The following is a 24,715-nucleotide window of genomic DNA, read 5'->3' as shown; positions in this document are numbered from 1 at the left end:
CGGAGCACCCGGAGAAAACCCACACAGACACAGGGAGAACTTGCAAACTCCACACAGGCAGTACCCAGAATCGAACCCGGGTCCCTGGAGCTGTGAGGCTGCAGTGCTAACCACTGTGCCGCCCATTATGTTTTTCTAAATGTCCTGCTATTACTTCCTTAATAATCGACTCAAGCATTTTCCCAATGACTGATGTTAAGCTAACTGGTCCATAGTTTCCTGCTTTCTGCCTCCCTCCTTTCTTGAATAGGGGTATCACATTAGCGGTTTTCCAATCCGCTGGTACCCTACTGGAATCCAGTGAGTTTTGGTGTATTATGACCAATGTCTCCACTATCTGTGCAGCCACTTCTTTTAAAACCTTTGGATGCAGGCCACCAGGTCCTGACAACTTGTCTGCCTTTAGTCCCGTCAGTTTGTCCAGCACCTTTTCCCTCGTGATAGAGATTGTTACAAGTTCCTCCCTCCCATTTGCACCTTGTTCATCTGTTATTGTTGGGATGCTTATAGTGTCCTCTACCGTGAAGACTGATGAATAATATTGGTTTAAATTATCTGCCATTTCCCTCTTCCCTGTTATTAATTCCCCATTCTCATTCTCTAAGTGCCCCACATTTAATTTAGCTACTCTCTTTCTTTGTATATACCCATAGAAGTTCTTACTGTTTTCATAATTCTTGCCAATTTACTCTCATCATCAATTTTCTCCCTCTATTAATTTTTTAGTCATCCGCTGCTGGTTCCTAAAAACTTCCCAATAATCTCGCCTACCACTCGTTTTCGCCGCATTGTGCGCCTTCGCTTTTGATTTGATACTCTCCTTAACTTCTTTTGTTATCCGCGGGTGGTTCATCATTCTCTGAGTCCTTCCTTCTGACTGGAATAAATGTTTGCTTAGTGTTATGAAATATCTGCTTAAAAGTCTGCCACTGCTCATCCACTGACTTTCCCTGTAGTCTATTTTCCCAGTCCACTTTAGACAACTCTTTCTTCATACCTCTGTAATTGCTCTTGTTTAGGTTGAAGACACTGGTTTGAGACCTGAGTTGCTCACCCTCAAACTGAATTTGAAATTCTACCATGTTACGATCACTTCCCCCTAAAGGATCCTTAACTATGAGATCTCTTATTAATCCTACCTCATTACACAATACTAAAATAGCCTGTTCTCTGGTAGGTTCTGCAACTTATTGCTCTAAGTAACAATCCCTGAGGCACTCTACAAATTCGTCTTCCATGCTACCATTGCCAATTTGATTTGTTCAGTCTATATGCAGATTAAAATCACCCATGATAATTGCAGTCCACTTCTTACATGCCTTCTTAATGCTTCATCCAGTGTTAAATCTACTATTAGGGGGCCTATAAACTAATCCCACCAGCATTTTCTGGCCCTTGTTATTCCTAATCCCTACCCATACTGATTCTGCTTCCTGATCTTCTCAGCCAAGGCCATTTCGTACTACTGTCTTTATGTCATCCTTTACTATCAAGGTTACTACTCCTCTTTCCATTCTATTTGTTTTTTCGAAATGTTATGTGTCCTGGAATATTTATTTTCTAACCTTGGTCACCTGTGACCATGTCTCTCTAATGGCAATTAGCACTGAACCCAGTATCTCTTTGTGACGCTAGATCATCTATCTTATGAATGCCTTACGCATTCGAATAAAGAGCCTTTAACTTTTTTTAGTACTATTCTTTGCATGGACCATATTCACTGATGCACTGTTACCATTTAAAAACTCTATCTCTTCCTGTCCCACTCTTCTTGTTTTTACCCAAATTACTACATGGCTCTATTGCCTTGACTTTTCTCTTTAGATTTATAAATCTCTGTTCACCTGGCCCTTCCCTCAACATTTAGTTTAAAGTTCTATCCACAGCCTTAGTTAACATAATTTTCTCGGACAGTGATTCCAGCCCGGTTTAAGTGGAGCCCATCCCAATGGAACAATTCCCTCTTTCCCCAGTAATGGTGCTAGTGCCCATGAATCGAAACCCCTTCCTCCCACACCATTCTCTAAGCCACATGGTTAATTCTGTATTTAATATGCTTCATTCTATGCTGAGTGGCACATAGCTCAGATAACAATCCAGAGATTATTACCTTTGAAGTTCTGCGTTTTAATTTGAGCCCTGACACTTCAAACTCTATCAGCAGAACATTGTTCTTAGTTCTACGTGTGTCTACCTATGTTGGTTTCTATGTGACCTGTTAATTTTAAAACTGCTATTGATAGATTTTGGTTAACCAAAGGTATTGAATAATATGGGGCAAAGGTGGGTATATGGAGTTAGGTTGCAGATCAGCCACGATCTCATTGAATGGCAGAATATGGTCAAGGGGCTAAACGGCCTACACCTGTTCCTATGTTCCCTCAGTACTGTACTAGAGTGCCAAGCTGGGCTATGTGCTGAAGCCCACGGACAATGTAGTGTACTCTTGACAATTCAAAGTTTTTTTTTGTGAAACGTTTTGAATTCAGCAAAGTAACACCAAAATGGGAATTTAAACTTAAAAATGGAATAATCAGACCATTTGAATGCAGCAGCTCTAATTTTCTCTCCACCTACCCTGAAGGTGCTGACTTTTGTTGAGATAAATATGCTCAGAGCTTACTGATTCCTTGCCCAGGTGACCATTCTTCATCTGGGACAGTAAATTAGCAGATTTTGCCAGCATGGAGGGAATCAAGGCAAAGCATAATGGCTAGAAATGAGCACTTAGCAACAGGTCACTCAATAGTGACTGGGCCAGGTACTGTGGCCATTTTCTCCCCACTTTTTCTCTCCCTCCTACCTCAGGCAGTAACAACAACTTGCGTTTACATACCGCTTTTAATGTGGTAAAACATCCCAAGGTGCTCAAAGGAACATTATCAGACTAAGGAGATATTGGAGCAAAAGCAAAATACTGCGAATGCTGGAAATCTGAAATAGAAACCAGAAGTACTGGAAATACTCAGGTCTGGCAGCATCTGTGGAGAGAGAAACAGAGTTCATGTGTCAGGTCGATGACCGTTGACCTGAAACATTAACTCTGTTTCTCTCTCCACTGATGCTGCCAGAACTGCTGAATATTTCCAGTATCTTCTGTTGCTTGTTTTCATTTTACAAGGAGATATTAAGAAATGACCAAAACTTGGTTAAAGAGATAGGTGTTAGGATTATCTTAAAGGAGGAGTGGTGTATTGTTAATTTTAGCATCCCGACTACTGACATGTGCTAATTCAACACACCTTGGAATCACACCTCTGCAGCCTTAAGGCCTCCAGGACTTAGTGCTACTGAAAGATGTTCTATTGTTGAAATTGATAAGACTGTGGGAGGTATTTGTGCATCATGTATTCTTGTTGTATTTAAATACGATTTTATTTTCACATGCAGCTCATCAGAACGGACAGGTGTCTGGCTGGTGGCACCTTTGATTGCAAAGTTGCCAACATCTGTCCAAGGTCATGTGTTGAAAGCAGCTGGTGAGGAATTGGAGAAAGGTCAACATCTAGGGTCGTCCTCACGGAAAGAGCGGGATCGACAGAAGCAGAAGAGGCAAGTGTGGGTTTTTAATTTTTAAATGTTTTTGGTTTGGTGCTGTTCTCGCTGTCAGCTTTCCACTGTTGACTCACTTAAATGATACTTGTGCTGATGTTTTGTCAGTGTGTTTCTGAGCTTTCATTAGTTACCAGTTCACCCCATATGTAGCAGAAATAAGCACTGGAAACAGTACTGAGCAGTATAGAAAAAAGGCTGATCTGTGCTTAACCAGGATCAGTAAAAGCCCACAATTCTACAGTCACAGTAGTGTGTGCACTTTCACATAGTTATCATTCAGTGTGGTATCAGACCACTAGCATTGCGCAGCTTATACATGTATCTGCATTCAAGTGTTCCTTTCCCCTGTTCACTTAGATATTGGATGTCTGATATTTCACCAGTTTTAAATGCATCCACTAGATATCAAAGTGCAGACTTAAATACTAATCCATTATCATGCTTTTTTTTTGCACTCCTAGACAGCATAAAAGAAATTTGCTATTTGATAGTCATCCTCACACCTTGAGCTCCTAACTTCTCTACTGCCATCACGCCTTTTCTTATCTTTCTCTTTAGTATGGTTAGCAATCCTTTGAAATTTCTTGTCTTGTTCCCTTCAAACATCAGATATACCATCCTACACAATCCTTCCTATGTTGAACGAACTGAAGACTTTATTGCCCCCTACTCTTAACTATGCAACTTCCCTCAGTCTTCCCTTACTCTTACAATTTGTAAACTTTTCATTATTTCCTAATTTCCCTTCTCATCTTGCCTACATTTTTCAACCTTAGTGATGTTCTATTCTGAAGACCTTGTCTCTTCACCTGTGGAGCTATACTGAACATCTTCAATTCTATATCTGGATACCATCAAACAACTTGTAATTAAATAAAAGTCACCAGAATTTAATTCTGTTTGATATTAAATTAATTTGACAACACTAGTTGGAAACATTGCATGGGCAATATTCTATTTTATTTAATCTTTGTTTTTCTCTCCAGTATGTCGCTGCTGAGTCAACAGCCATTTCTTTCTCTGGTTTTGACATGCCTGAAGGGGCAGGATGAACAAAGGGAGGGGCTTCTCACCTCCCTTTACAGCCAAGTCCAACAGGTAATGTAACCCTTAAAATTATTAGTTGTGGAAGTTTATCGAGTCATGTATCATCAGGTGTTGGGTGATGTCATAAAACTGGTGTGTTTTCAGTCCTTATGCACTGCTAAGTCTGAGAAATAATGTCACGATAACAGGTTAGGTTGATTTGAAGAAGATCCTTCCATTCACATTGTTATATTCCAGAAAGCTTGTTATGGAAGGATAATGCTGGATCTTATATTTACTCAGTTTCACTTTTATTGTGCAGAATAAAAGGATTACAAACATGTAACTCCTCACTCAAACCCTTCACCAGTCTCAGTGAGTGTCTATTTATAAGTGTTCAACTAAGACCCCAATTAAAACCTTCACCTACATATAATCAAACCATTGACACACAATTAACAGATAGGGTGACGCAGTGGTTAGCACCGCAGCCTCACAGTTCCAGCGACCCGGGCTTGGTTCTGGGTACTGCCTGTGCAGAATTTGCAAGTTCTCCCTGTGACCGCGTGGGTTTCCGCCGAATGCTCCTGTTTCCTCCCACAGCCAAAGACTTGCAGGTTGATAGGAAATTGGCCATTGTAAATTGCCCCTGGTGTAGGTAGGTGATAGGAGAATGGTGGGGGTGTGGTAGGGAATATGGGATTAATGTAGAATGAGTAAAATGGGTGGTTGTTAGTCGGCACAGACTCGGTGGGCCGAAGGGCCTGTTTCAGTGCTGTATCTCTCTATGACTCAATCCTTCCAAAATTCTACCCTCTTCACATTACCGCTTTATCACTTGATCAGAACCTTGAGAAATGCAAACCCTGCCCCTCACTCCCCCCTGCTCCCCAAAGAAATGCCCTGGAGCATTAGCTTAAATTATGTGTTAAAGTCTTGAAATGGGACTTAAAGCTACAAGCTTCTGACCCAGAGGCTAGAGTGCTGCCAACTTAATACCTTTTGAGTACCCAAACAGTGTGTTAAGGAAAGGTGGTAAGGGGTGTGGGTGGCTCCCACTGTTCACCTCCCAACTGATTGTAATCGTGTTTTGTTAAAATGTTGAGTTAGTCCTTGAGTGCTTTTTAGGGTCAATTAAATAGACAAATGATAGTGTTTCTTGTAGGTTAACAAAAACTATTTTTGCACAATTCCTGAAATGGTCACAACCTCACTCACGCATGCATTCACTTACACACGCACACACAAGAGTAGATAGATGGAGAGAAGTGTAAGTGGTTTAACTTGAGGTTATGGTTCATGGTTCACAGTAAACCTGTTGAGACTTCTAAGGAGGACAGTTTTTTTTAAAAGGTGCAGGCCTGGATGTTGTAGTCATGAACTTGTTGAGATGCTGTAGATTTTCTGGTGGTTAAAACTTCAGACTGGAGGTGGTAGTCACTTTCATTTCTTTACTGCATCAAGTTGAAGTGTAGAATTAGCAGCAGGGCTTCTTTGTGCTGGTCTGATCTCTCAGTCTCTGGCTAGACTTCTTTCTGATATTTTGGCTTGATCTCTCCCTCTCTCCAGTGGGTTTCTTTTTAGGATAAAAATTCATCACTAGAGTTTCTGTTAGGAGACACATTGCTCGCTCCCCTGTTGTGCCACACAATGGGCCAGGATATGATAACCTTGGCCATCGATTAATGTTTGGGTACTATTCTGTTATGATGTTGCTACTTCACACCCATTCATCCTGGTTTTGTTGTAAAACATTCATCCTGGGGTTGGGGGGCTGATAGGGTGGGTGTGTGGTTAAGACAATTACCTCCTTTGTCTCAGAAGAAACCCATTCAATTCAGGAATGTCTCTTGATGGTTTCAGGATGGGTGTGGTTGATACCTCTTGGTCTGCAATGTATCCTTTTGTCCTTTCAAGACAGTGAGGCAGTTTTTGAATATACAGGCCAGGTCACCTGACCTTCAGCGGCCATTTTTGAAGACTCAACAGAGAATAAATAAATTGGAGAGAAGATACATTTAATTGGTTTGTACAGTCAGGTGGAACAGGACTGTAATACCAAATACAGTAGGATTATAAGGCAGCTATCAGAAAACTTAAAGTTCCCTTCCTCCAGTTGTCTGCTGTTATTTCCTTTAGGCATTTTTCTTGCTGATGTGCAATTCCAAAGATACCTGCAGCCGTCCATTACTTTGCCCAGATGGCTATTCTGCACAGCTGAGCTTGAACAACAAATGTATGTCAGCAACCTGTTAAACTGAGACATTGTCTAGCCAAATCTTGTTCTCATCAGACATCTGTACAATCTCCAGCTGGAGAGCAGTCAATAAGTGATACTTAAGAACATAAGAAATAGGCCATAAGGCCACTCAAGCCTGCTTTGCTATTCAGTAAGATAATGGATGATCTTCTACCTCAACTCCATCTTCTGCACTATCCCCCTATCCCTTGATTCCCTTAGTGTTCAAAAATCTATTGATCTCAGTCTTGAATATACTCATTGACTGAGCATCAACAACTCTCTGAGAATTCCAAAGATTCACGACCCTCTGAGTAAGTTAATTTCTTCTCATCTCAGTCCTATATTGCCAACTCCTTATCCTGAGACTATGACCCCTAGTTTTCGACTCTCCGTCTAAGGAAAGCAGCCTCATAGCATCTATCCTGTAAGCTCTGTAAGAAGTTTTATGTATTTCAATGAGATCACCTTTCATTCTTCACTCCAGAGAATATAGGCACATTCTACTCAATCTCCCCTCGTAGAACAGCTCTCATCGCATGAACCAATCTAGTGAACCTTTGTTGCACCCCCCCCCCCCCACCTGAGACAAGTATATCTTTTCTTAAGGAAGGAAACCAAAACTTGTATGCAGTACTTCAGATGTAGTCTCACCAAAGTCCTATATAATTGCAACAAGACTGCCTTACTCTTGTACTCTAAACCGTCTGCAATAAAGGCTGTTTGTTTGACTTCTCCCATCCCCAACCAGGGATACTGGAGTCAGTTGGAGCACCTCTTTCTACCACTCCAGCTGATATTAGGAAACAGCATAGACAATAGATAACTTTTTTGGACTGAAGGAAAGTATACAGCGGGGTTCCCCTTGGGTCGGGACTAGGACCACTGCTTTTCTTGATATATATTAATGATCTAGACTTGGGTGTACAGGGCACAATTTCAAAATTTGTAGGTGACACAAAACTTGGAATTATTGTGAGCTGTGAGGAGGATATTGATAGACTTGGAAGAGGACATAGGCAGGCAGATGGAATGGTCAGACATATGGCAGATGAAACAATGCAGAGAAGTGTGAAGTGATACATTTTAGCAGGAAGAACAAGGAGAGGCAATATAAATTAAAGGGTACAATTCTAAATGGGGTGCAGGAGCAGAGAAATCTGGGAGTTTATATGCACAAATCGTTGACAGTGGCAGGTCAGGTTGAGAAAGTGGTTATTTATTTTTATTTTATTTATTTTATTTTTAAAATTTTATTTAGAGATACAGCACTGAAACAGGCCCTTCGGCCCACCGAGTCTGTGCCGACCAAGAACCACCCATTTATATTAACCCTATACTAATCCCATATTCCCTACCACCGACCTACACTCGGGTCAATTTACAATGGCCAATTTACCTATCACCTGCAAGTCTTTGGCAATGGGAGGAAACCGGAGCACCGGGCAAAAACCCACGCGGTCACAGGGAGAACTTGCAAACTCCGCACAGGCAGTACCCAGAATTGAACCCGGGTCCCTGGAGCTGTGAGGCTGTGGTGCTAACCACTGCGCCACTGTGCCGCCCAGTTAAAAAGGCGTAAGGATCCTAGGTTTTTTAAATAGAGGCAAAGAGTACAAAAACAAGGAAGTTATGGTGAACCTTTATAAAACACTGGTTTGGCCTCAACTGGAGTATTGTATCCAATTCTGGGCATTGCGCTTTAGGAAGGATGTGCAGGATTTTGAAAGGGTGCAGAAAAGATTTATGAGAATGATTCCAGGGATGAGGGACTTCAGTTACATGGATGGATTTGTAAAGCTGGGATTATTCTCCTGAGTGAAGAGAATGTTGATAGAGGTGTTCAAAATCATGAGGGGTGTAGCTAGAGGGAAGCTGTCCCCATTGGTGGAAGAGTCGAGAACCAGAGGACACCGATTTAAGGTGATTAGTAAAAGAACCAAAGGTGAAATGAAGTAAAACATCTTTGTGCAGAGAGTGGTTAGGATCTGGAATGCACTGCTTAAGAGTGTGGTGGAGGCAGATTCAATCTTGGCTTTCAAAAGAGAACTGGATAAGCGGCTGAAAAGAGACAATTTGCAGGGCTACAGGGAGTGGGACTTGCTAAACTGCTCTTGCAGAAAGCCAGCACGGACCTGACCTGCCGAAAGGCCTCCTTCTATGCTGTAGCCAGTCTATGATTCTAACCTGTAAACTCTTGGTCTATATGGCTCCTGTGAGCAGTGAATTTACCTACTGAGCCATCAGGAGAATTCCTGTGAACCAACGGGGAAGATGCAGTTCACTTCCACGATACTCAGACTTTTACTGTCAGCAGCTTTTTCACATTTTTGGTTTTAATTCTCACATAGTAAGAACTATAAACTGCACATTGATGCTGCTAATTTAGTGTTAAGGAGAATGTGGTATTAAGAATGCAATGCCATAAGAGGAGATGCAGAACAAGGATCCTACAATCGTGTCGTTAGGGACAATAAAAGTCCCTGTGCACGTCTGCCAGGAACTGGAATGTAATAGCCCTCTGAAGCCTGTTGGTGTGTTCCAAGAGTATTTCATCTTGTCTGCTGTTGTCAAGAAACTGAACCTCACAATAAACATGTCATACATCAGCTGCTTCCTATGTTGGGTGTAACAACTTTAGAATCTTATTTTGTCCTAGAAATTGATGGGATTTGCCTCCAGTTTACTTGATTATGTGCTCCTGAAAACATTCTCTTTTCTGGAAATGTTGCATGAGCTCCAACAGCATCTACTGCCTCAACCAAGTGGCCATTTTTCATGTATGAGCCTACGGAGTGAGTAACTGTAGAGTGCAATACATTTAAGTCAAATTTTGTTTTTACCCAATGTCCACACATCAGTACCTTTCAACAGGCATCAGTGGATAGTGATCAAGAATGTGAACCTTGTATGTTTACTGAATTCTCCCCTTTTCCTTGTCAAGAGATAATGAGACCAAATGTAATACCTGCATCACCCTGACATATATGAAATAACTTGATAAAGAACAGGGATTCAGATTTAACTTTTTACTGGCTTGTATGGCTGTTGAAAGTGCTGTATCAACTCACTGAACTTTGATAGGATTTGAAGTGTGATTCCTTTCAAGCCTTGAAGAATTACATTCAAGTTCAGTGCTGAAGGCTTTTCCAGTGCTGTACAATGAAAACCGTTGCAAGGATTGATGGTTATGTGAAGGGGTTAAAGAGTCTAGCTGAACATTATTGTATAGAAGTTGCATTCAAACCCTCCAATAATCCAACTTGTTTCTGAAAACTTTTTTATTGGTCCCTTTAGAGGTGTCAGTGTGATGATACTCGGAGTTTACTTTCTTTTGAGCTTGTTGTAACTCGCCACTGAAACAGCAGTGCTATTTGGGTACTATTACCAGTATCTCTCTGACAGCAAGGTACTTCATGGGAAGGATGGCGCGAGCTAACTGACCAACAGCAGATAAATCCAATAATTGTTCTTTATTTATCCTTCTCAGATTGTAACAAACTGGCGTGAAGATCAGTACCAGGATGACTGCAAAGCCAAACAGATGATGCATGAAGCTCTGAAACTTCGCTTAAATCTTGTAAGGATTGTTCAAGGAGAAAAGGATTAAGCACTTTGCCTTTTTGGGGAGGTGATCTCCCTCTGATCCTTATTCATTCACTTCCTCCCCAGTTAACATTTGGCCATTGTTTCTTTTCATTTTATTCCTCCTTCCTTTCCCTTAACCTTATTTACACATAGTATCTTAATTTTTTAGTCTCTGTGTTCACAACCTGAGGAGAGGGCCTTTGCCAGGCAATGCCTGCCCAGTCCCTGGGCATGAGGTTTTCAGTGATTACTGCGACAGGCTTATTGTTGGGGAAGTGGATTCAGAGCCAAGGCCATTAGCATTTTTACCACCTTTTATCTCTGTGCACTGCTTTAAAACCCTAACCTTTAAATGTAATGCTTTTCTGAAAAACATGGTTCAAAATTCCAAAACATGACAGTGCTGCATAAATGCAAGAACATTTAGCTTCCTCTTTACTATAGATTTTAGAGTTTAAAATGAGTGAGCAGTCTTTTTAAAAGAAACACGTCTCTTTTTTTATGTAAGTGAATTCCATGTGTTAGGTTATAAACAAGTACAGAGCAATGGCAGCTAGCTGGAATATGTTATGGTTTCATCCAACATGATAGTATAAAAGAATGTTAAATCCGAAGCAACATCTCCAGCGTATCAAAAGTATTGTATCGAAAAATCCCATTGTGTAGTTTGTATTCGTGAAATTATATTGAATAAGTCTTCGCAGGCTTGGAAGGCCGAATGGCCTGTTCCTGTGCTGTACTGTTCTTTGTTCGCGGCCCCTCCACCACTTCAGAAAATTAGAAATTGGTTACATCATAAGGTGCAGTACTGGTAATTACAGTATAGCTAAATTAATTCTTAACTGTCAATTGAATCTAAATCATCATGAGCCCAATAAAAATACAATTGCAAGTCTCAATTTCTCAGCATACCTGGATTTTGCTTAGTAATATAACAATTATGTTTGTCCATGAAGACAGCAATGTTGTAATGAGCTTAAGTTTCAAGTTTGTTTTCAGTGCATCATTGAAAAGCCTCTACCAATAAAGTTGCTTCTTGGTGTTGTAAACAGAAAACTACTTGAACAGGATCTAATCATGGCATTGAGCAATGTTGCCCTCCTCAGTCATGTTTTAGTCACCTGTGCAGTATGTCTACAGCTAGTTATATCTTCAGGTGATTTAATCAAAGCCCTTTCTAAAGTCTGGGTCAAGATAGCATCCTTCCCTGCCTAAAAGATGCAATACACAGGACTGTTTTGTGCCAAAGTTTTATCCAAGGTGCTTGATACAAAGTAGAGTCCTCCTTTGTTTTCTCAGTTTCTTGCTTATTAGAGAATTACCATTTTTTTTGCGTTCATATGCAGTGTGCATTGGTATTCTGTGCTTTCTGATGATCTGGGATTTTTGTTTGGTATAGTTTAGCCATTTTGATTAATATGGGCATAATTTATCAGCTAAAACTTTCAAGTTCCAACGTAGACTGCTATTTCCAGCTCAAGTCCTACTACACATTAAGACATTGCCTGCTTGCAGGGTTATTTAAAATTGACTGGGAACTATCACAGGCCGACAGGGTCAACATTTCACATCACATTAATGAGCTATAAAAACAAGAAATGCTGGAAATACGCAGCAGGTCTGGCAGCATCTGTGGAGAGAGAAGCAGAGTTAACGTTTCAGGTCAGTGACCCTTCTTCAGAACGAGCAAATATTAGAAATGTAAAAGGTTATAAGCAAGTAAAGCGGGGGTGGGGCAAGAGATAACAAAGGAGAAGGTGTAAATAGGACAAGGTCACAGAATAGCTGACCAGAAGGTCATGGAGCAAAGATTTCTTGTTTTTATTTCAGATTTCCAGCATCCGCAGTATTTTGCTATTACATTAATGAGCTAGGCTGGCTGGTCAGTTATAATAGCTCCCTCCAGTGCTATGGATGAGTCTCACTCTGCTACTGGATTGCGAAGTCTGTCGTGAGGAATTGACTCAATTCCAATCTCCTACCGTTAAGTGTATCATCTTTAGAATCAACTAAATCCCACGTGCTCCTTACCTTCATGCAGAACCACCCCCCCTCTCCCCACCCCCGCCACCACTCCCACCCCCGAGGCAAAGAACACTTTAACAGAAGGAAATCAGAAAATGTACCTTGAAATAAACAGGGGCAAGGGCAATGTTTTTTGGGGGGAAAAAATGTTCCCTGTTTTAAATTGAGATCACATCATTGCTGAGTTACTCAAAGCTAGGGCTGAGGGCAGGCAATTTTATTAAAGGATAATCACTAATTGAACACTTTCTTTGTTTCTGATTTACTTCGCAGGTAGGTGGGATGTTCGATACCGTCCAGCGTAGCACACAGGGGACCACCGAGTGGGCTGTCCTTCTCTTGGACATAATCAGCAGTGGAACAGTTGACATGCAGTCCAACAAGTATGCACTACAGTTACTAATATTGCTTGAAGTATTGGTATCCTTTCTCTTATGCGTATATACACAAACAAACATACACACATGAATGTGGTCATGTATGGAGCATGTAGGTAGTCATGTATGGAGCATGTAGGGCGGCACAGTGGCGCAGTGGTTGGCACCGCAGCCTCATAGCTCCAGGGACCCGGGTTCAATTCTGGGTACTGCCTGTGTGGAGTTTGCAAGTTCTCCCTGTGTCTGCGTGGGTTTCCTCCGGGTGCTCCGGTTTCCTCCCACATGCCAAAGACTTGCAGGTTGATAGGTTAATTGGCCATTATAAATTGCTCCTAGTATAGGTAGGTGGCAGGGAAATATATAGGTGGGGATGTGGTAGGAATATGGGATTAGTGTAGGATTAGTATAAATGGGTGGTTGATGGTCGGCACAGACTCGGTGGGCCGAAGGGCCTATTTCAGTGCTGTATCTCTAAACTAAACTAAACCATGCACTGAGCAAATATAGAATTGGCTTGAAGAAGGGATGGTGTCATAGCTAAAATGGTTACTGTATTATTCCAGTGCAGCAAGGTTTAAATTAAATATCTGAACTAATAGAATCATTTAAATATTTGGCAAACTAATGGATTATTTTATCATTTTATTAAGTAATCTTAAAGGCCTGCTCGGGTCTGCAAAAAAAAAACCTGACCCGAGCCAGACAGAGCCACATCCGACCTGGCCAGAGTCCTTCCATTTTTTCCCGCACCTGACCCGACCATCAGTTAACTTATCTTCCGTTTTTCACTTTCTTGCTGATCTGCACAAGCTAAAATAACTAACAAAGCCACCTTTCTAGTCCAAAAATTAAATTAACAGTGGAGCCGCTTACCTGTGATAGAGTGTGTCCAACCCAAGCCCAAATGCCAGACCCGGAAGTGCAACCCGACCCTACCCGAACCCAACACATGTCGGGTCTCATCGGGTTCGCGTCGAGTAGCAGGCCTTTAAAGTAATCTATTGCTGATCAGAGTATTAATTGGTTGCAATTGGCAATTTATATTTAGGATCAACCTCTTTATTAATAATTATGTAACCAGTAGGTACAGTGGATTACTATTTAATGTAAATCATTGGATTATGTTTATTGAGGAGTAACTTAGATTGAAATGGAATCAAGCAGTAGCCCCATTATAACTTTGAACTCTGATTTTTTTTTAAATGGCTTAAAAAAAAAAGCGAATAGTGCTGGCTGCTCTGAGAATGGGAGTGCACTTAGCTGATACTCACCATCTGCTTCCAGCAGTGCAGCTATTCCACCTCCAGTTGGTATCTGTGGTGTGACAGACTCCTGGTATATCACATTAACAGGGGGAAATGAAAAGAGAAAGTAGATTAAACTGAGAGAGAGAGAGAGACAGGAGTGAATGGATTCAGATAGAAACAGAAGTGATGTAAGAGATAAAGTGAGTCATAAGTAATGGAGGAGAACCAAAGGGAAGAATGATGGAGAAATGAAGGGAGTGTGAAATGAAGGAAGGGAATAAGAAGAGAGAGAAATAAAGGAGTGGCACAAGATAACAAAGTGAAAGATGAAGGAACAGAAGAAGATGACAGAGGTTGAAATGACGAGTAGGATCAAGAGGGTTAGAGAGGGAAGGCGGGTTGGGAGAAGGAAGAAAGAGGGGTGAAGAGGGAGAGGGAAGGTAATGGATGAGAGGGGGCAATAGATGAGATGGGAATGCTGTCACCCATCAACTCCAAGATGCATGAAGTAGTCCGGGAGTTAGATCAGATATTGAAGCTTAATACTACCTGACACAAATCAGTCAAATCATATCTGGTTCATGCACTAGTTGCGGCACAATGAACAAACCACTGCCTCAGAAGGTTGGATATCCCTGAGGTACATTGTCTCATCACTCTGCTAAAGCAAAAGCCTATGTTTTGGAGAGACATCGACCAAAAGAGATCCTGATATGGCAAAGTGAGATGGAAAATATCTTTTCTTCTTAAAAAGTAACTTCTGTTGAAATGCCTTTGAAATGTACTTCAAAGCGATAATGATTCTTAATTGGGATTGGAGGCAAAATCACTAATTTTACCATTATATTCTCCGCAATCTGCCATTTAATAAAAAGCTGGACAACTATTTTGTGCAGAGTACAATTTTTCTCAATGTTGCAGAATCTCTAGTACCAGCATGATCAGGAAGCAAGTGAATTGCAGAAGCACATTCCAACTCAATTGCCAGTTTGTTTGTCCAAGCTGGGAAAGGCACAGCAACCAACATAGCAGGGCTCACTTACTGCATCTGTCATTTTAATTAGCATAGTCAGATTCAGACTGGGTGGCATAGTAATATAACAAGTGTTTATGTAGTTGAAAGCATATGAACAATTTTATTAAAGAAATTCCTCTAAGAAGTAAAGAGCATGTTTAACTCACTTGTGCTGTATTTTTTCGCAATGCACTCGTGATTTTGCTTGCTATGTGGCTTTATTTTTTGATAAAGTAAGTACATCTCTTGATGTATTGCAGAAGGTAATCTGGGTAAGATAATAGAAGCTTTTTGTTGAACACAGACTTTCTTTTTCTGTCCAAGTAAAAGGAACTTAAGGTGAAGCAGGGAAGCTGTGAAAATGATTTTGAAGTGAAATTTCTACGTGAGGAAATGCTTCTCATTTATAAAGTATAAATTCTTGAAGCACACAAATGAAACAGGGGGAAAAGAAAATTATTCAGGCAGCTGTAGCACAGACATTATTCATCTAACGTGGCTAGGTCAGCTAGCGCAGTGTTCTCGCAGCAGACTGAGCCTATGAGATAGGCTTTCTCACTCAACTGTGGAAATGATCTGAATAGAAGCCTACCACCAAGATCCAACCCCACTCCTTCCATAAAACTGCAATTCTGTGACCTACATGTTGTTTTAAAATAGGTTAGGGACTGGTATCTGTGCTATGCTACTATCTATATGTACTACCTCTAGTATGTTATAATCTGCAGTGCTGTCACCAGGATTTCCATGCAGCATGAAAATGCTGGAAATATTCAACAAGTGTGGCAGCATCTGTGGAAAGAGAAGCAAAGTTAAAGTTTCAGGTCTGTGATCCTTCGATGACGAAGGGTCATTGACCTAAAACGTTAACTCTGTTTCTCTCTCCACAGATGGTGCCAGACCTGCTGAGTATTTCAGCATTTTCTGTTTCCAGCATCTGCAGTATTTTATTGTTCTTATCAAAAAAGCATAATGGTCGGTTTGACCACCTAAACTGTGGAAAAAAATGGCCATCAGTACAATTCCAAACTTGACTTGCTGAGCTTCAGTGACAGCTTGGAAGGTTTAATTTGTGAGTAGCTGAGTCATAAAGGCCAAGATGGCCTCAGCTCCAAGGTTTGATCTCTGGTCTTTGCTTTATTAGTTTCACTTTGCTGGAGTGGGGGTGCTACAGTTGGTCTTGGCATTTTGGTTTACAAAGGAGGAAAACTGTCTTGGATTCTTACCTTTAATTTCTATCTAGTGACCATTGGTGTCCATGTGCCAATTGCATCTGGTGCTAACACAATTGTGAATTACTTATGAGAATAAAGGATTATCATTTTTTCCTAGTGAGCTGTTCACTACAGTCCTGGATATGCTCAGTGTGCTGGTTAATGGGACTCTGGCAGCAGACATGTCAAGCATCTCGCAGGGCAGTATGGAGGAGAACAAGAGAGCTTACATGAACCTTGTAAAGAAACTCAGGGTAAAAACTAATTCTTTTTTGTTTGTTTCTTACTGTAGAAATAGTTGAGAATGTTTATACAAGATCATAAGATCGATATGGATGAAGGAAGTAAAGCAGCCTTTCCTAGCTCCTCCATAAAGATCCTTCAGTTCTTTGTCACAGCATTCACCTGTTTCTTAAATGATTCCAGGGTGTTTAGCTCCATTACTCCCTAAGTCGGTCACGTTTGTTGATCACTCTATGATGTCTGACATCCTGAAATTGCACTTTGCTGATTTAAACCTGTACCTCTTAGTTCTACTGTTGGTTTAATTTGTATTTGTATCTTTTTAATACTGTTTACTATCTTGTATATATACCTTGATATAATCACCTCCTTTCAGTGCTGCAAAGCCCAATTTTCTGCAGCCTTTCTGTATTCGATATAACTATCTTCTTGAAGTGGAGACCAATCTCTTGGCTCTTCTCTGAATCACCTCCAGGCTTTGAATATCCCTCAGTGTCCAGAACTGGATGCAGTAACTGTATTGTTTAAACAGGAGTTCCTTTGATCTGTATGCTAATTAAAATTGTTCCACAGAGTTGTGCACCAGTACTTTTGATGAACAAAATTTAATATTGCTTCCAATATCCAAGTAACAAAAGGATATATTCCAACCCACTCCTGGCATCCATGTACCATTGCCTGACTAAAACATCTGACAAGTATCTTGCAACCAGCTGTCTAGATTTGTATAAACATGCACTAGTAGATGTGCAAATGCCTTTGGGTGCTTTACTTTCCAGTGTTTCCTGCTTGGCCCTTCTTTTTCCCTCAGTTCCTCAAGGATGTGAGATTTGCCTTCTCAGATAAGGTGGGTGAAAACTCTCACCCTGCAATTTCTTAGTGCCACAGTAGCAGAAATGGCTAACATATTTTCACATATATAGTGGTGAAATAAAGATGCTGGTAATGCACAATCAGCATTTGAAAAACATCAGCTTCATATTTCAGGTATTCTGATGAGTTTGAAACTTTAAACCTGCTCTTTTTCATTCATGGATTGTTCCACTAATCAGATGTATCCAGTGCAGAGTGCTAGTCAGGAGATCCCAGGATTGCAGACCATGGTTTTCTATCCATTAACTAAATGGATGTAAAGCCAAGTCTGTGATTTCTTGAATAACGCATCCGGTGAGCAATACTGTTCATCAGGAGCACCATATTGAGGAATAGTCCTTCAGGTGCCAATTGGCGTGTTGCGCATTTTCAGCATTTTTTTTCAGACTTCTATAATTTGCAGTTTTTCTTTTCACTGTTAAAAATTTGTAATCAGGTGCATACATGTAAAATGGTTATGTCTCCTTTTGTTTTTCCCACACATATATTTTTCTGTTTTCCTTCTTATAATTGGCATAGAAAGAGCTTGGGGACAGACAATCAGAAAGTTTAGAGAAGGTGCGACAGTTGTTACCACTTCCCAAACAGACAAGAGATGTCATCACTTGTGAACCCCAAGGCTCTCTGATTGATACTAAAGGGAACAAGATTGCTGGCTTCGACTCAATATTCAAAAAGGAGGCAAGTATTTTGTTATCTGACAATGCTGATATTCTTTCATATAATGTGAGGTTGGAGATTTCTGCTGAAACCAAGATTAAGGGTTACTACCACCATGCTATTTCCTATTCTTTTGCAAGTATAATGAAGCAAATTGCGATACTAATGTAAGACAGGGAGATGAATACAGAAGAACTGGGAACACCACTGGGTCTATACTGGATACTAGAAATGATACATTTTGATGCATGACCTGAGCTTCAACCTGTGGCTTATAGCTTGGAGATCTTAAGAAATAAACAGGCATTGTGTATAGTGTTTAAGTGGGATAGTATGACTTTCTAAAGGTGTCAGCAATAAATTTCCATGATCAACCCCAAACCTTCTTTCCATTATGGACTTTCAGTGACACAATTGACAAGAACAATGTCAAGGTTTTATTCTATTGAGAAACCAGGGTGAAGGACCAGCACCCTTACTGCAGTACATTAGTAAGGTTAAAAAATAATGACAGGATAAGTTGGGAAGTAATAATTTAGTGACATCAAGCTTGGTTTGTAAAAGCCTGAAAGTTGTAGGAGGAAGGAAAGACCTTCAAAAGCATCCTTAATACTTGCATTTTCAATAATACTTTCAGTCACATCCGTTATTTTCTTCCTACTCCTGCTTGGGTTATACCCTGAACTGTGACACCCCTTGGGGAATTTTGCAACATTAAAGGTGAAATATAATATATGCTTTCTTAATTTCCAGTGTGGTGTTCAAAATCAAGGTGTAGACCTGCATTACTGGAACCTAACTCATGTTTTAGGCTAATGTACAGAATGAAGCTATGGATCACATACTCTCATTATCATCTGAGCAATGCTGGGTGCTATTTATGGCAGTTTACCACAGGCATCCAGCATTGCTAGACCCATCAGCGAGCAGTATCTATTTTGGGCAAATTCACACTGCCGTATTTTGCAACTGTACCCAGAAAGACCAAAATGCTTTCACTCTTCCAGACTACTTGTCCCCTCTGCTGTAGGTGTTGGACCCCTGCATTAACAGTTGTTCCCCCCACTCTGCCCCACAAGCGACTTGACCCCAGTGCAAGTGGCTATCCTGGCAGGAACCCATCACAGATTAATCTCATGCTGAAAATAAGCAGATGAACATAGCTCTACCATTGCATTGCTGCAGGTCAGACGGGGAGGAAAGTCCTCCCTTCATCTGTTTCAATTTGCAAAATCTATTCCAAAGGTTATGGAGTATTGACCAGTATTGTTCCATTTCTGGAAGTTATTTTAATGTTAGGTTTTAGTCGCATCTTGAATTTTAGCCTTTAATTTGTAATAATTATATTCTGACTGTTTTTCTGCTCATTTAGTCAATGAAAATAATAATGCACCAGGCCTGCTTACATTTGTTCTTTTTCATGGTATAGGGGCTGCAGGTCTCCACTAAACAGAAGATTTCACCTTGGGATGTGTTTGAAGGGATGAAGCATTCTGCTCCTCTCTCTTGGGGCTGGTTTGGGACAGTTCGTGTTGATCGTAAGGTGACCAAATTTGAAGAGCAACACAGGCTCCTGTTGTACCACACACACCTAAAACCAAAACCACGCAGTTACTACCTAGAACCACTGCCGCTCCCCCCAGAGGAAGAAGAACCACCAGTTCTAGTCAATCCAGAACCAGAAAAAACTACTGCAGAACCGCCAAAGCTGGAGAAACCTAATACTACTGAAGAGAAGAAAAAGAAACCACCCAGAAAGAAACGGCAGCCTCCAAATAAAACAGAGGTGATCTAGGAACTAATTCTTGATTAAGGTCTAGGTATTTAAATTACAATAAATTTTGTAACACTCACTAACATTCTGACATAGCCCACACCTTTTATTGTAACACTTTGATACAAATAGATCCCTCACTTGAGGGTTGTAGATTTGAGAACTGGAGTACATTGTTCGAGATCCTTACTTCTTGAAATAAAGCTTGTTATTCAACATAATCATAATATAGTGATATGAAATAGAATTGTCAATGATAGTTGTTACTGATGAGCAGAGGCATTGGCTTAATAGAAACTGTCATTCTGAATTATTACTTGGGATTTTCTCAATGTTTTGAAAATTCCATCTATTTTCTGTGAACCCTATAAATCCATAACCATTGATAATGGTGCAGAAAGTCTAAAACTTGTTTTTTTGTTTGTTTGTCTTTCAGCTGGATTTATCATCCAGCGCACACAGAATGCCTCCCTATGGTGGTGGAGTTCCTACTGATGTAATCCCACACCAGACTGGTAATCACTATACCAGGCTCCCATTTGGGCAGCCCAGTGTAGGGATATATGCACAGAACCAGCCTTTACCAGCAGGTAAGTAGAGGAGCAGATTTGGAGGCATGACTGTCCCTAATGTGAAATCACTCTATATCCAATAATTTATAAGAGTTCAGTTCAGAGCTTTCTCTATTAATTGTATATTAATTGAGTGTTTAATTGTATTCAGGTGGTGGGCATTAACTATATGTAGGAGCAGATTGAAACTGTGGTTGTTGGGTTTGGAGGTGCATGTTTGTAATGTGTATCTCTGTAAATGAAAGCTTATAAGTATGTAACGATTAGGCTCCAGTTCTATTCTTCAGCCTCTGACTATCTGGAATAGAACATTCACTTCTTTTTCCCTGGCAAAAGAAAAAGTGTATTGGTGAAGATCGGAGGGACGTGCATCGATTTCTGTCTTCCTCTATGAACCCCTTTGGTACCTTATCCTAAGTGGGCATTCTTTGTGTGAACTTAAATCGTGGATGTTGACAGAAGGGATAAGGTGGTTATAGAGGGTTATTGAGTCAAGCCTGTTTTTGTCCTCACCTAATAACCATATCCACACATTCCCATGTTGGTCACTTAATATTGAACAAAGGTGGGAACCCTTGATGTTTTACCTCTCTGACGCCGAGGTTAATGAGTAGCCCAATAACCCTGATTGAGATTAGCTGACTCATCCAGACTAGGAACACTCTCCCTGATTTTGCTTTGCTTTGACTTGGATTGGATCTGTATAATGATCACATCCAACTGACCTGCTTTGTAGTTTATAAGTCTTGCTGCAGACAGAAGGGATGGGAGCAGCTCTGCACTATGGATGAAAGTTAAATAATCCACCTGGTGCAAAATTCAACAAAGAAATGTAGTTATACATGCATTTCAATATGTCTTTGAAATACAGTGTTGAATAACTTTGCCTGGCAGTGTGCACTCTACTTGTATTCACTACTGTTGGTAAACCCAGAAGAGTCATTGCCATTTTCAGGGACTATCTGAAGTGCTTCAGTAAAATGGCAGCAGGGTAAACCCCTCCCTGAGCATAGTTTATAGCAATAAGTAAAGAAGAAATTATTTTAACAGTCGTTAAACAGCAACTGTTCAAGCCAGAGCTTGGTGTAATAAATAAAGAATCTTCATTTTCTTTACAAAATTGTTGCTGTTTGGGAGAGTGGGGAAGGAAAGGAAATTTTTTTATCTTACATCTTTGTATCCAAAGGACTACATTGTCCGGAGTGACTTTGATACTGTGCAGACTTTTACTCTAAAACAAGAGAAAACGCTAAGTATAAGAAAGTCCATTTGATCTATTGGAAGCTCATCCCTTTCATCCTACAGCTCATCCAATTTAACAGCCATCTGTATTTTGTATGTCCCTAATGTCAAGGGGTGACTAATCACAGCTGTGCAATTCCTATTCATGCCACTTCCAGGTTCTCACTGGATCTGTTTGAACTCCTGCCAGACAGGAATTGCAGGCTTTGGAGAAAACATCGCTATGTGTGGAATGGGAACTAAAAACAATTCAAAACATCATGGCAGAATAAAGCAGCTCTTGTATTTAAGTGTTATTGTTGACAGCAGTAGGGGCATACTTCTCCCACTGTCAAAGCGATTGAAGAATATCAAGCTGGCTACCTCTGTAGATTGGACACCCATACGTTGTGGGTTCTCCGTTAAGTTTCTACTCACCCTATTCGCTGAGTCTCTACTTAGCCGGTTAGTGTCGAGATTTTATCAGGCGGCAGCACCAACAAATGAAGCAGGAAGAGTGACACACTGAGTTTTGCATCTCTGTTTGCCTTGCATACATTTAATATAAAACAGTTTTAAGACTTCAGAGATGACCCTCTTGAGCATTGTGTGTGTAAGGTGGCGGTCAGTGAATCATGACTCTTGTTTTTTATTTGAGTATTGGATCCAAGATGTTGAAAGGAAAACTATCATTTGGTATGTACTTGCTGAAGTTCATATGCAAGTTACAAGCTAATTAGTCAGTAAAAAATAGAAAGGATAATATTGACTTGTTTTAATCGTCGTTTGTTTTACATGTAGGTGGACCCAGGTTAGATACGATTCCATACAGATCTGTGCGGCCTCCTTTCTCCAAAATAATACAGAATCGCCCACCGTACAGCACAGTGATGACCCCTATGGGTGGAATGATGGATCCATCACTGTATAAACCTCCACAATACAAGCAACAACCCCCAATCCCACAGGGACAAATACTCCGACAGCAGCTGCATGCCAGACTGGTGAGTTTGGGCAGGAGGAATGAGAAGAAAAGCTCTAACCAAAGAGCCAGTACACGCACAATGGGCCGAGTGGCCTCCTTCTGTGTTGTATCATTCTATGATTCTAAGGCATCCGAAAATCAGAGTTCTTTGCTGCCAAGAGGCTGGAGTTTGAGGGCAGCTACTTGCTGTGGCAGGCTTTCTGCTGCAGAGGTGCCAGACTACGTTGTGCAAACTGGAGTACTGTCTCACATGGAGGAGACTCATTTACATGAATTGCCATTTATGTCTATGGAGAAGCTCAAGTATACAAATGGGCTGGCTACAGTATTCTTGCTGTCAAGGAGCCAACAGTCTAAGGCATTGAGAGGTCTCCAGTGTGTAGGTAGTCATATGACTAAACCTATGCTATACCATGGACAGTATTGCACGTAGCTGCAGCAACAGAGTGCATTTGGGAGCCTTTGCTATTTTATTTTGGTGCTGTGTGTGCTTGATGAGCCACCTGCCTTGTTGATTTAACATTCCTTTGCTGAAGAAGTGACTTGAAAACTCTTTTGAAGAAATCAGCAATGGTGTTCACGTCCATTCAGGACCCTAGCAAATTGTCAACGTTCAATAGCTTGTATTCACTGCTGTGGGCTATATAGGTAACTGCTCGTAAGCAAGAATGGTCTGGGAAGTTTGGGCCTTCATTATTTTCTTTCTGTTCATCCCTCAAGCTGGGGGTGAAAACTGCATTGTTGCAGTGGTTATTTTTTAACCTGAAAGTAATGATAATGGCATGTGACCTTTGGTCAAGTCCACAAAGTGATTGACTGACAGAATATAAATACACAGTGTGATACAAATATTTTGAATTTAGGAGCAATTGAATGTAGAAAATTCATGTTTTAGCAGTAGGAACCTCATAATCCATAAAGACGGATTATATTTTCTCCAATTTTGGTGTATTATTTTCCATTTTATACTAATCTGTTTTCTGTTACTATAATGTTTGGCTCAGAGGGAGCACAGTAGAGCTGCTTTAGAATGAAGAAAAAAATGCATTTTTATAACTCTTGATCATGTTGAAATATCTCAGTGCACTTCACATAAGGAATTTGCGCACACAATGACTTATGGAATTAAATGCGACAGTCATGTTACATCAACAACATCACGTTTTAACCTTGAATAGGTGAATGGAATCTTGACCATTCACTTGAACCACTGGAACAGGCATACGGGCTCAGAATAACATCTCTTTAAAGAATAGCAGCTGTTAACAATATAACACTCACTCAGTGTTCGCACAGGAGTGTTAACTTGGAATATGCATTCAGTCCCTGGAATGAAACCTAAATCTACACTGTTCTGATTCAAAGACAAGAGAGGTAGCAATTCAGTCAAGCTGGGACACAAAACAGTATTTAGTGGCCAGCTGCTAGAAGGTACAGAAGCAGTCTGATGCTAATGCATGTTTACATAACTGTTTAATACCTTATTTTTCTTTCCACCTGGATGGCTTTCTGGAAGCCTGTTTAAAACTGAACTAGACTGTAGGCAAACTTGGCATCCGATTTGACCCTGAGTTGAGCTTCCAACCCCATATGCTCTCCGTCAGCAGGACCACCTTCATAATATCGTTTGAATCTGTCAATGTCTCAGTTCATCTTCTGATGAAATGCTCATCCATGCCTTTGTTATCTCTAGACTGAACTGTTCAAATCCTTTCCTGGCTGGCGTCCCATTTTGCACGCTTTGTAAATTTGAACTGATCCAAAACTCTACCCTTATCCTAACTTGCACCAAGTCCCATTCGCCCACCACCCCTGTGCTCGCTAACCTGCATTGGCTCCCGATCCAGCAACTCCTCCACTTTTAAAGTTCTCATCCTTGTTTTCTGTCTGCCCTCCCCCCTTTCTATCTCTGTAACCTCCTTCAGCTCTACAATCCCCCGAGATCTTTGCGCTCCTTCAATTCTGGTCTCTTGTACATCCCCGATTTTCATCGCTCCACCGCTGGTGGCCTTGCCTTCGCCTGCCTGGCCCCTAAGCTCTGGAAATTCCTTAATAAACCTTCCTGCCTCGCTACCGCTCTTTCCTCCTTTAAGTCGCTCCT

At 40.8% G+C, this 24,715-nt stretch overlaps 1 protein-coding gene across 2 annotated transcripts in view; it reads left to right on the top strand.

Annotated features, from left to right (window-relative positions):
• med12 (mediator complex subunit 12) overlaps nt 1-24,715 on the top strand; it is a 153,935-nt gene that overhangs the window by 104,610 nt on the left and 24,610 nt on the right. For both annotated transcript variants that reach the window (XM_068047477.1, XM_068047476.1), the window contains exons 30-38: nt 3,391-3,552; nt 4,542-4,653; nt 10,311-10,400; nt 12,707-12,816; nt 16,405-16,540; nt 17,922-18,083; nt 19,492-19,848; nt 20,273-20,426; nt 22,431-22,633. In XM_068047477.1, coding sequence (XP_067903578.1) covers nt 3,391-3,552; nt 4,542-4,653; nt 10,311-10,400; nt 12,707-12,816; nt 16,405-16,540; nt 17,922-18,083; nt 19,492-19,848; nt 20,273-20,426; nt 22,431-22,633 — 1,486 coding nt within the window. The remainder of the gene's footprint in view (nt 1-3,390; nt 3,553-4,541; nt 4,654-10,310; nt 10,401-12,706; nt 12,817-16,404; nt 16,541-17,921; nt 18,084-19,491; nt 19,849-20,272; nt 20,427-22,430; nt 22,634-24,715) is intronic.

This window comes from Heterodontus francisci, chromosome 15 (genome assembly GCF_036365525.1).
Source record: "Heterodontus francisci isolate sHetFra1 chromosome 15, sHetFra1.hap1, whole genome shotgun sequence".
In the NCBI taxonomy this organism is placed as follows: domain Eukaryota; kingdom Metazoa; phylum Chordata; class Chondrichthyes; order Heterodontiformes; family Heterodontidae; genus Heterodontus; species Heterodontus francisci.
This window is presented reverse-complemented; position numbering and strand designations above follow the sequence as displayed.